This window comes from Heptranchias perlo, chromosome 7, assembly GCF_035084215.1.
Source record: "Heptranchias perlo isolate sHepPer1 chromosome 7, sHepPer1.hap1, whole genome shotgun sequence".
Lineage (NCBI taxonomy): Eukaryota > Metazoa > Chordata > Chondrichthyes > Hexanchiformes > Hexanchidae > Heptranchias > Heptranchias perlo.
The window spans coordinates 28,929,679-28,942,464 of record NC_090331.1 but is presented as its reverse complement, the minus strand read 5'-3'; the positions used below and the strand labels follow the sequence as shown (position 1 = coordinate 28,942,464).

The 12,786-nt window shown below is 47.4% G+C and overlaps 1 protein-coding gene across 5 annotated transcripts in view; it reads left to right on the top strand.

Annotated features, from left to right (window-relative positions):
* Nucleotides 1-12,786, top strand: part of spopla (speckle type BTB/POZ protein like a) — a 220,860-nt gene that overhangs the window by 170,282 nt on the left and 37,792 nt on the right. For all 5 annotated transcript variants that reach the window (XM_067987205.1, XM_067987201.1, XM_067987203.1 and 2 more), the window contains one exon: nt 12,390-12,541. In XM_067987205.1, the coding sequence (XP_067843306.1) occupies nt 12,390-12,541 (152 nt within the window). The remainder of the gene's footprint in view (nt 1-12,389; nt 12,542-12,786) is intronic.

Here is a 12,786-nt window from a genome sequence, read left to right as displayed (position 1 = left end):
CACTAAAAGTAGCGACGTAGGTTAATAAGGCCATGATACAGGCTAAACAAGCACTGGGGTTCTTTTCTAGAGGGATAAAATTGAAAAGCAGAGAAGTTATGTTAAACCTGTATAGAACCTTGGTTAGACCACACTTGGAATACTGTGCACAGTTCTGGTCTCCAAATTATAAAAAGGGTATGGAGGCCCTGGAGAAGGTGCAAAAAAGATTTATTAAGATGATACCAGAACTGAGAGGTTACACCTATGAGGAATGATAGAACAGGCTGGGGCTCTTTTCTTTAGAAAATTGAGGACTGAGGGGTGACTTGATAGAGGTCTTTAAGATTATGAAAGGGTTTGATGGGGCAGATGTAGTGAAAATGTTTCCACTTGCGGGGGAGACCAGAACTAGGGGCCATAAATATAAAATAAAAACAGAAAATGCTGGAAAAGCTCAGCAAGTGAGGCAGCATCGTGGAGAAAAAAACAGTTAATGCTTCAGGTCAAAGACCTTTCGTCAGAACTCACCATAAATAGAAGATAGTCACTAATAAATCCAATAGGGAATTTAGGAGAAAACTTTTTACCCAGAGAGTCGTTAGAATGTGAAACTCGCTACCACAAGGATTGTTGAGGCGATTAGCATAGATGCATTTAAGGGGAAGCTTGATAAACACATGAGGGAGAAAGGAATAGAAGGACATGCGGATAGGTTAGATGAAGTAGGGAGGGAGGAGGCTCGTGTGGAGCATAAGCACTGGCATGGACCTGTTGGGCCGAATGGCCTGTTTCTGTGCTGTACATTCTATGTAATTCTATATAATATGCAGGAGGGGTACAGAATTCTCAAAGTAGTGCTTATGTGCTTACCACTAGATACTGTTGCCTCTAACAATTTGCCAAAGGGAGCTTGGCAAGCAATTTGTTCTTTTTTCAATAGTCATATTTTATGTATTGTATGGTATGGTATCATGAACACTTTAAATAGTCAACACAGTTTTATGTAGTGTAAATTGCTAATGGTACTGCAGGCTATGTTTTTACTTCTGTGAATCATTTTTAATAGTAAGAAATTTAATCGGCAATCCAGCCTGTACAAAGTTGTTTAGTTTGTAATGTCTTCCACCTTTTGAACTGACAGATGTTGTGGTATATATGCTCTCCAGTACACAGTAAATTGTTAGACCTGGGTTGTGCTAACTCAGTGTGACAGGAACTAAAAAGACGCAGGTTTCATAAGAAATATGGGTCTTGGCTTACAGAAACTGTTCACGTAAGAAAACAAGGTTTTTTTTTATTCGTTCATGGGACGTGGGCGTCGCTGGCAAGGCCAGCATTTATTGCCCATCCCTAATTGCCCTTGAGAAGGTGGTGGTGAGCCGCCTTCTTGAACTGCTGCAGTCCGTGTGGTGAAGGCTGTCCCACAGTGCTGTTAGGAATGGAGTTCCAGGATTTTGACCCAGCAATGATGAAGGAACGGCGATATATTTCCAAGTCGGGATGGTGTGTGACTTGGAGGGGAATGTGCAGGTGGTGGTGTTCCCATGTGCCTGCTGCTCTTGTCCTTCTAGGTGGTAGAGGTCGCGGGTTTGGGAGGTGCTGTCGAAGAAGCCTTGGCGAGTTGCTGCAGTGCATCCTGTGGATGGTACACACTGCAGCCACTGTGCGCTGGTGGTGAAGGGAGTGAATGTTTAGGGTGGTGGATGGGGTGCCAATCAAGCGGGCTGCTTTGTCCTGGATGGTGTCGAGCTTCTTGAGTGTTGGAGCTGCACTCATCCAGGCAAGTGGAGAGTATTCCATCACACTCCTGACTTGTGCCTTGTAGATGGTGGAAAGGCTTTGGGGAGTCAGGAGGCGAGTCACTCGCTGCAGAATACCCAGTCTTTGACCTGCTCTTGTAGCCACAGTATTTATATGGCTGGTCCAGTTAAGTTTCTGGTCAGTGGTGACCCCCAGGATGTTGATGGTGGGGGATTCGGCGATGGTAATGTCATTGAATGTCAAGGGGAGGTGGTTAGACACTCTCTTGTTGGAGATGGTCATTGCCTGGCACTTGTCTGGCACGAATGTTACTTGCCACTTATGAGCCCAAGCCTGGATGTTGTTCAGGTCTTGCTGCATGCGGGCTCGGACTGCTTCGTTGTTTGAGGGGTTGTGAATGGAACTGAACACTGTGCAATCATCAGTGAACATCCCGATTTCTGACCTTATGATGGAGGGAAGGTCATTGATGAAGCAGCTGAAGATGGTTGGGTCTCGGACACTGCCCAGAGGAACTCCTGCAGCAATGTTCTTGGGCTGAGATGATTGGCCTCCAACAACCACTACCATCTTCCTTTGTGCTAGGTATGACTCCAGCCACTAGGGAGTTTTCCCCCTGATTCCCATTGACTTCAATTTTACTGGGGCTCCTTGGTGCTACACTCGGTCAAATGCTGCCTTGATGTCAAGGGCAGTCACTCTCACCTCACCTCTGGAATTCAGCTCTTTTGTCCATGTTTGGACCAAGGCTGTAATGAGTTCTGGAGCCGAGTGGTCCTGGTGCAACCCAATCTGAGCGTCGGTGAGCAGGTTATTGGTGAGTAAGTGCTGCTTGATAGCAATATCGACGACGCCTTCCATCAGGGTTAGGATTAGGGTTTGATGATTGAGAGTAAACTGATGGGGCAGTAATTGGCCGGATTGGATTTGTCCTGCTTTTTGTGGACAGGACATACCTGTGCAATTTTCCACTTGTCAGGTAGATGCCAGTGTTGTAGCTGTACTGGAATGGCTTGGCTAGTGGCGCATCTAGTTCTGGAGCACAAGTCTTCAGCACTACAGCCGGGATGTTGTCAGGGCCATAGTCGTTGCTGTATCCAGTGCACTCGGCAGTTTTTTGTTATCACGTGGAGTGAATCGAATTGGCTGAAGACTGGCTTCTGTGATGTTGGGGATATTGGGAGGAGGCCGAGATGGATCATCCGCTCGGCACTTCTGGCTGAAGATGGTTGCAAACGCTTCAACCTTGTCTTTTGCACTCACGTGCTGGACTCCGCCATCATTGAGGATGGGGATGTTTGCAGAACCTCCTCCTCCCGTTAGTTGTTTAATTGTCCACCACCATTCACGACTGGATGTGGCAAGACTGCAGAGCTTTGATCTGATCCGCTGGTTGTGGAATCGCTTTAGCTCTGTCTATAGCTTGTTGCTTCTGCTGTTTAGCATGCATGGTAAAAGCAATGCAAGGTTGGTAAAAGCCCAAATCTTTATCTCTTCCCCTACTTAATTTTTTAAAAATTGTGATCAGAATGTGGGCGACAATGCCAAGGCTGCATTTATTGCCCATAGAATCATAGAATCATAGAAGTTACAACATGGAAACAGGCCCTTCGGCCCAACATGTCCATGTCGCCCAGTTTATACCACTAAGCTAGTCCCAATTGCCTGCACTTGGCCCATATCCCTCGATACCCATCTTCCCCATGTAACTGTCCAAATGCTTTTTAAAAGACAAAATTGTACCCGCCTCTACTACTGCCTCTGGCAGCTCGTTCCAGACACTCACCACCCTTTGAGTGAAAAAATTGCCCCTCTGGATCCTTTTGTATCTCTCCCCTCTCACCTTAAATCTGTGCCCCCTCGTTATAGACTCCCCTACCTTTGGGAAAAGATTTTGACTATCGACCTTATCTATGCCCCTCATTATTTTATAGACTTCTATAAGATCACCCCTTAACCTCCTACTCTCCAGGGAAAAAAGTCCCAGTCTGTCTAACCTCTCCCTGTAAGTCAAACCATCAAGTCCCGGTAGCATCCTAGTAAATCTTTTCTGCACTCTTTCTAGTTTAATAATATCCTTTCTATAATAGGGTGACCAGAACTGTACACAATACTCCAAGTGTGGCCTCACCAATGCCCTGTACAACTTCAACAAGACATCCCAACTCCTGCATTCAATGTTCTGACCAATGAAACCAAGCATGCCGAATGCCTTCTTTACCACCCTATCCACCTGTGACTCCACTTTCAAGGAGCTATGAATCTGTACTCCTAGATCTCTTTGTTCTATAACTCTCCCCAACGCCCTACCATTAACGGAGTAGGTCCTGGCCCGATTCGATCTACCAAAATGCATCACCTCACATTTATCTAAATTAAACTCCATCTGCCATTCATCGGCCCACTGGCCCAATTTATCAAGATCCCGTTGCAATCCTAGATAACCTTCTTCACTGTCCACAATGCCACCAATCTTGGTGTCATCTGCAAACTTACTAACCATGCCTCCTAAATTCTCATCCAAATCATTAATATAAATAACAAATAACAGCGGACCCAGCACCGATCCCTGAGGCACACCGCTGGACACAGGCATCCAGTTTGAAAAACAACCCTCGACAACCACCCTCTGTCTTCTGTCGTCAAGCCAATTTTGTATCCAATTGGCTACCTCACCTTGGATCCCATGAGATTTAACCTTATGTAACAACCTACCATGCAGTACCTTGTCAAATGCTTTGCTGAAGTCCATGTAGACCACGTCTACTGCACAGCCCTCATCTATCTTCTTGGTTACCCCTTCAAAAAACTCAATCAAATTCGTGAGACATGATTTTCCTCTCACAAAACCATGCTGACTGTTCCTAATTAGTCCCTGCCTCTCCAAATGCCTGTAGATTCTGTCCCTCAGAATACCCTCTAACAACTTACCCACTACAGATGTCAGGCTCACTGGTCTGTAGTTCCCAGGCTTTTCCCTGCCGCCCTTCTTAAACAAAGGCACAACATTTGCTACCCTCCAATCTTCAGGCACCTCACCTGTAGCGGTGGATGATTCAAATATCTCTGCTAGGGGACTCGCAATTTCCTCCCTAACCTCCCATAACGTCCTGGGATACATTTCATCAGGTCCCGGAGATTTATCTACCTTGATGCGTGTTAAGACTTCCAGCACCTCCCTCTCTGTAATATGTACACTCCTCAAGACATCACTATTTATTTCCCCAAGTTCCCTAACATCCATGCCTTTCTCAACCGTAAATACCGATGTGAAATATTCATTCAGGATCTCACCCATCTCTTGTGGTTCCGCACATAGATGACCTTGTTGATCCTTAAGAGGCCCTACTCTCTCCCTAGTTACCCTTTTGCCCTTTATGTATTTGTAGAAGCTCTTTGGATTCACCTTTGCCTGATCTGCCAAAGCAATCTCATATCCCCTTTTTGCCCTCCTGATTTCTCTCTTAACTCTACTCCGGCAATCTCTATACTCTTCAAGGGATCCACTTGATCCCAGCTGCCTATGCATGTCATATGCCTCCTTCTTATTTTTGACTAGTGCCTCAATCTCCCGAGTCATCCAAGGTTCCCTACTTCTACCAGCCTTGCCCTTCACTTTATAAGGAATGTGCTTACACTGAACCCTGGTTAACACACTTTTGAAAGCCTCCCACTTACCAGACGTCCCTTTGCCTGCCAACAGACTCTCCCAATCAACTTCTGAAAGTTCCTGTCTAATACCATCAAAATTGGCCTTTCCCCAATTTAGAATTTTAACTTTTGGGCCAGACCTATCCTTCTCCATAGCTATCTTAAAACTAATGGAATTATGATCACTGGTCCCAAAGTGATCCCTCACTAACACTTCTGTCACCTGCCCTTCCTTATTTCCCAAGAGGAGGTCAAGTTTTGCCCCCTCTCTAGTCGGGCCATCCACATACTGAATGAGAAATTCCTCCTGAATACACTCAACAAATTTCTCTCCATCCAAGCCCCTAATGCTATGGCTGTCCCAGTCAATGTTGGGAAAGTTAAAGTCCCCTACTATTACCACCCTATTTTTCTTGCAGCTGTCTGTAATCTCCTTACATATTTGCTCCTCAATTTCCCGTTGACTATTTGGGGGCCTGTAGTACAATCCTATCAAAGTGATCTCTCCCTTCTTATTTTTCAGTTCTACCCATATGGACTCAGTGGGCGAACCCTCGGATATATCCCCTCTCACTACTGCCGTGATGTTCTCCCTAATCAAGAACGCAACTCCCCCTCCTCTCTTACCTCCTGCTCTATCTTTCCTATAGCATCTGTACCCTGGAACATTGAGCTGCCAGTCCTGCCCCTCCCTTAGCCATGTTTCAGTAATAGCTATAACATCCCAGTCCCATGTACCCATCCATGCCCTGAGTTCATCTGCCTTGCCCATCAGACTTCTTGCATTGAAATAAATGCAGTTTAATCTAGTCTTCCCTTGGTCTTTGCCCTGCTTTCTCAGACCATCTGTCCGGTCATGTTCTGTACACTCTCCCTTACTGCCTTTTGTTTCTGTCACCACTTTATTTCCCACTGACTTCCTGCATCGGTTCCCATCCCCCTGCCACATTAGTTTAAACCCTCCCCAACAGCACTAGCAAACACTCCCCCTAGGACATTGGTTCCAGTCCTGCCCAGATGCAGACCGTCCAATTTGTACTGGTCCCACCTCCCCCAGAACCGGTTCCAATGGCCCAGGAATTTGAATCCCTCCCTCTTGCACCATCTCTCAAGCCACGTATTCATCTTAGCTATCCTGTCATTCCTACTCTGACTAGCCCGTGGCACTGGTAGCAATCCTGAGATTACTACCTTTGAGGTCCTACTCTTTAGTTTAACTCCTAACTCCCTAAATTCAGCTTGTAGGACCTCATCCTGTTTTTTACCTATATCGTTGGTGCCTATATGCACCACGACAACTGGCTGTTCACCCTCCCCCTCCAGAATGTCCTGCAGCCGCTCCGAGACATCCTTGACCCTTGCACCAGGGAGGCAACATACCATCCTGGAGTCTCGGTTGCGTCCGCAGAAACGCCTGTCTATTCCCCTTACAATCGAGTCCCCTATCACTATAGCTCTGCCACTCTTTTTCCTGCCCTCCTGTGCAGCAGAGCCAGCCACGGTGCCATGAACCTGGCCACTGCCACCTTCCCCTGGTGAGCCATCTCCGCCAACAGTATCCAAAACGGTATACCTGTTTTGGAGGGAGATGACCGCAGGGGACCCCTGCACTGCCTTCCTACTCTTCCTCTGTCTGTTGGTCACCCATTCACTATCTCCCTCAGTAATTTTTATCTGCGGTGTGACCAACTCACTGAACGTGCTATCCACGACTTTCTCAGCATCGCGGATGCTCCAAAGTGAGTCCATCCGCAGCTCCAGAGCCGTCAAGCGGTCAAACAAAAGCTGCAGCTGGACACACTTCCCGCAGGTGAAGGAATCAGGGATACAGGAAGGAGCCCTGAATTCCCACATCCCACAAGAGGAACATGACACGGCGCTGGGATCTCCTGCCATGACTTAACCCTTAAATTAGCTTAAGAACAACTACAATGTCAAGAGAAAAAAAAAGGAAAGAAAAACTACTTACCACTCCCTTTAAGGAGTTTACTCCTTTAAATTGTTCTCAATTTAGAGAATGTTAACTACACTAGGGACCTTGATTCACTAAAAAATAAACGCTACTTCCTATAAGACCTGCAGACCTTCCCTTTCCTTTTACTTCAGTTACTGTAGATAAGTAGAAATACTCACCTGAACCTACTCACCAATCAGGTGCCTCCCCTGTGTCGCGTCCCGATCTGATTCCTGACGTCACTTCGAACTCGGTCGCAGCTCCGCTCGGCTCGGCTCCTCTCAGCGCTCTGAAATCCCGCCTTTTATCGGACGCTCCCTCGGCTCGGCTCCTCTCAGCGCTCTGAAATCCCGCCTTTTATCGGACGCTCCCTCCGCTCGGCTCGGCTGTTCTCAGCGCTCTGAAATCCCGCCTTTTATCGGACGCTCCCTCCGCTCGGCTCGGCTCCTCTCAGCTGTTCTCAGCGCTCTGAAATCCCGCCTTTTATCGGACGCTCCCTCCGCTCCGCTAGGCTCCTCTCAGCTGTTCTCAGCGCTCTGAAATCCCGCCTTTTATCGGACGCTCCCTCCGCTCGGCTCGGCTCCTCTCAGCTGTTCTCAGCGCTCTGAAATCCCGCCTTTTATCGGACGCTCCCTCCGCTCGGCTCGGCTCCTCTCAGCTGTTCTCAGCGCTCTGAAATCCCGCCTTTTATCGGACGCTCCCTCCGCTCGGCTCGGCTCCTCTCAGCGCTCTGAAATCCCGCCTTTTATCGGACGCTCCCTCCGCTCGGCTCGGCTCCTCTCAGCTGTTCTCAGCGCTCTGAAATCCCGCCTTTTATCGGACGCTCCCTCCGCTCGGCTCGGCTCCTCTCAGCTGTTCTCAGCGCTCTGAAATCCCGCCTTTTATCGGACGCTCCCTCCGCTCGGCTCGGCTCCTCTCAGCTGTTCTCAGCGCTCTGAAATCCCGCCTTTTATCGGACGCTCCCTCCGCTCGGCTCGGCTCCTCTCAGCTGTTCTCAGCGCTCTGAAATCCCGCCTTTTATCGGACGCTCCCTCCGCTCGGCTCGGCTCCTCTCAGCTGTTCTCAGCGCTCTGAAATCCCGCCTTTTATCGGACGCTCCCTCCGCTCGGCTCGGCTCCTCTCAGCTGTTCTCAGCGCTCTGAAATCCCGCCTTTTATCGGACGCTCCCTCCGCTCGGCTCGGCTCCTCTCAGCTGTTCTCAGCGCTCTGAAATCCCGCCTTTTATCGGACGCTCCCTCCGCTCGGCTCGGCTCCTCTCAGCTGTTCTCAGCGCTCTGAAATCCCGCCTTTTATCGGACGCTCCCTCCGCTCGGCTCGGCTCCTCTCAGCTGTTCTCAGCGCTCTGAAATCCCGCCTTTTATCGGACGCTCCCTCCGCTCGGCTCGGCTCCTCTCAGCTGTTCTCAGCGCTCTGAAATCCCGCCTTTTATCGGACGCTCCCTCCGCTCGGCTCGGCTCCTCTCAGCTGTTCTCAGCGCTCTGAAATCCCGCCTTTTATCGGACGCTCCCTCCGCTCGGCTCGGCTCCTCTCAGCTGTTCTCAGCGCTCTGAAATCCCGCCTTTTATCGGACGCTCCCTCCGCTCGGCTCGGCTCCTCTCAGCTGTTCTCAGCGCTCTGAAATCCCGCCTTTTATCGGACGCTCCCTCCGCTCGGCTCGGCTCCTCTCAGCTGTTCTCAGCGCTCTGAAATCCCGCCTTTTATCGGACGCTCCCTCCGCTCGGCTCGGCTCCTCTCAGCTGTTCTCAGCGCTCTGAAATCCCGCCTTTTATCGGACGCTCCCTCCGCTCGGCTCGGCTCCTCTCAGCTGCCCTGAGAATTGCATTCTTGAACTGCTGCAGTCCTGTGGTGATGATGCTCTCACAATGATAGTAGTTAGGAATTCCAAGATATTACCCAACACCAATGAAGGAATGGCACTAAACAACATGGTGTGTGACTTGGAGGTGAACTTGAAGATGATGGTGTTGCCGTTATATTGCTGCTTTTGATCTCCTTGGTGGTAGAGGTCACAGGGGAGGGAGGTGTTGTCAAAGTAACCCTGTTGAGTTGCTGCAGTGCATCCTGTAAATTATACACACTGCAGCCACTGTGCACGGGTGAAGGAGGGGGTGGATATTGAGCCTGGTAATGGGGGTCCTAATCAAGCAAACTGATGTGTGGATGGTGCTGTGTTTCTTGATTGTTGTTATGGTTGCACTCATCCCAGCAAGTGGTGAGTATTCCATCACACTCTTGACTTGATACCCTACACTCTGCCCTGCTGTTGTAGCCATGGTATTGTTATGGCTGGTCCAAATCAGTTTCTGGTCAATGGTGACCCCCAAATCTTGAAAGTGGGGGACTAGGCAATGGTGATACTATTGAAGGTGAATGAGAGGTGGCTGGGCTTTCTCTTTTATTTGAGGTGGGCATTAGCTGTTAGTTATGTGGCATGATTGTTACCTGCCACTTGTCAACCCCAGCCTGGATGTTATCTAGAGTCTGCTGTACGCTGGCATGGGTTGCATTAGTATTGGAGGAGTTGTGAATGGAGATTATCAGATGAATTGTCAGCGAAGAGCCCCACTCTTGACCATATGATGGCGGAAAGGGCATTGATGAAGTAGCTGAAGATGGTTAGGAGAAGGAGACGTCTGAGTAACTCCTCCAATGATGTCCTGGGACTACGATAACTGGTCTCCCACAGCCATTTTTTTTTGTGTCAAGTATGCCTTCAGCCACTGAAGAGTTTTTCCGTTGACCACAGTTTTGCTCGGGCTCCTTGGTGCCATTCTAAGTTGAATGCTGACTTGGCACTGAAGAACAGCTATTGTAGCTTCTTGTCTGGCAGTCAGCTCTTACTTCTATGTCTGGATCAAGGCTATAATGAGATCTGGAGCCAAATGGTTCTGGTGGAACATGACACAAAATGAGCATATGTGAAATAATTATTGGTGAGTAGGTGTCGCATTGATCTTTACTGATTATTGGGAAGAGGCTGATCGGGCAGTAATTGGACTGGTTAGATTTATCCTGTTTTGTGTGGATTGAACATACCTGGTGATCTTCCGCATTGATGGATAGATGCTATTGTCATAGATGTACTGGACCAGCTTGACTAGAGGAGCAGCTGGCTCTGTTGTCCAGATCTTCAACACCACCGCTAGGATGTTGTCAGGTCCATAGCCTCCCTATGCTGTCTGCAGTGCACTCAGCTATGTCTTAATATCATGTGAGGTGAACCAAAGCGGCTGGACATTTAACATATTGATGTGGGGACCTCAGAAGGAGACCAAGTAGGATCATCTACTCAACACTTGTAGCAGAATATACTTACAAACACTGCAACCATGTCTCTTGCACTTATGGCTCCAAATGATTGAGGATAGGGAAGTTCACAGAGCCGCCTCCCCCTGTTAGTTGCTCCCATCAGTTGGTTGTGGAATTGCTTAGGACTGTATAGCCTGCTTATATAGGTTGATATTTCACTCTTGTCTGATGCTGCTCCTGCATGCTCTTCTATTCTTCTTTATGAGCCAGGTTTGGTTTCCTGGCTTGATGGTGATTAAGGAGTGGGGGTGTGCCAGGCTACAAGATTGTGGTGGTATACAATTCTGTTGATGAAAGCCCATAGAGCCTCATGAATGCCCAGTTTAGCTTGATCTGTCCCTTGTCTGTCCCACTTAGCACGGCGGTAGTGCCACACTACACGATGGAGTATGCCCTCACATTGGACCCCAGAGTTTGCCTTCACAGGGACTGTGCAGTGATCGCATTTACCAATGTTATCGTGGACAGACAATAGGCTGTCTTTTGAGGGGGGTAGAATTAGGTGGTGATCAGCAGAAGATTTCCTTGACCTTATTTGACTTAAAGCCGTGAGACTTCATTTGTTCCAGAGTCAATGTCAGTGGCCACTCCTACCCGACTATGGACCACTCTGCCCCAACTCTGGTCGGTCTATGCTACTGATGGGACGGGACATACCCAGGTATGGTAATGGAGGAGTATGCAGTGTTGGCTGTTTGGTATAATTGCGTGAGTATGACTATGTCAAGCAGTTAGTGGTGAGAAATTTGGAGGGCCAACGGGGGAAGAGATTGCCGTAGTCTTATCCTAATACATTGGATTGTTGCTGATAGGTCTGTCGGATTTTCTTGTTATTGAACTTGGTAGCATTTGTTTTGCTAAGCTACTTCAGAAGGTATTGATGGTCAGTCATGTAGTGTGGGATCGAATTCACATCTGGGCCAGACCAGGAAGGGGTAGCAGGCTTCCTTCCCTGAAGGACATGAGTGAATCAGTGGGTTTTTATGACAATCTGGAAGCTTTAATGGTTATTTTCTGGTACCAGCCCACAAATTACCAGATTTATTGAATTAATTTCACCATGGAAGTCATGACCCCTGGATTGCTAGTCCAGAACCATAACCACTAGACTCAGTACCCTTTTAATAGAGGCTTGGACCATGGGGAATGAGTATGAAACCCATCTGGGACATAAACTGATTTAAACATCGAGTGATGCGATTCGTCTAAAAAATTTTTCAAAGTATTTATACACAGGCTTTTAATGTGTCGACCAAAAAAATTTAAGACACATTCTACTGCGCATTGGCTGGAAACTATGTAGATTTGAGACTGGAAACAAGTGTTCTGACGGCTTATTTCCTCACAGACAGACTGTTGTAGCAGACACCCTTCCCTCACTGTATTCTCAGGGGTCTCGATGTTGACTTTCTGATCAATGAACTATTGGTGTGGTCCAGAACAACACTTTATGTATTGCAGTCTGGGAAAAATCAGCCAATTAAGATAGTTTTGTATAGCACATTTGTCTTAAAGGACTGTTTGCTTTTTTTTCCTGTGGGTGGCAAATTTCTCAATACAATATGTAGTATGGTGTTGAACCTTATTCAGAGAACCTGCAAGTTGATGTGTCGAGTATGCAATGTAACGTTATTCGGTGTTAGCATTTCTGTTCTTAACTGATACAAATGCAGTATAAGAAAAAAAACTAATTTCCTGTTAACTGATACTTTTTTTAACGTATATGTTACAGGTGCCTCAGAGTAAACCCAAAGGGTTTAGATGAAGAAAGCAAAGACTACCTTTCCTTATATTTGCTTTTAGTTAGTTGTCCAAAAAGTGAAGTTCGAGCAAAGTTTAAATTCTCTTTATTGAATGCAAAAAGGGAAGAAACAAAAGCTATGGGTAAGCTCTTATGCATATATTACAATAGTCCTTATAAGAAAATTTAATTCTGGTGACTACTTGTCCAATAGAGTTTGAACGTGCATTTTCCTGCACTGTATTTGTTTAGTAATTTATTGACAGATTATTTTAGTTGGAGTGAGAATGCTGCTGGAGATTATAAGTGAATGTCCTAAACAATCAAGGAGCATTGACATTCATCCTGTTAGGTAGTGTCATCCTTGACTCAGTGGTATCACTCTCTG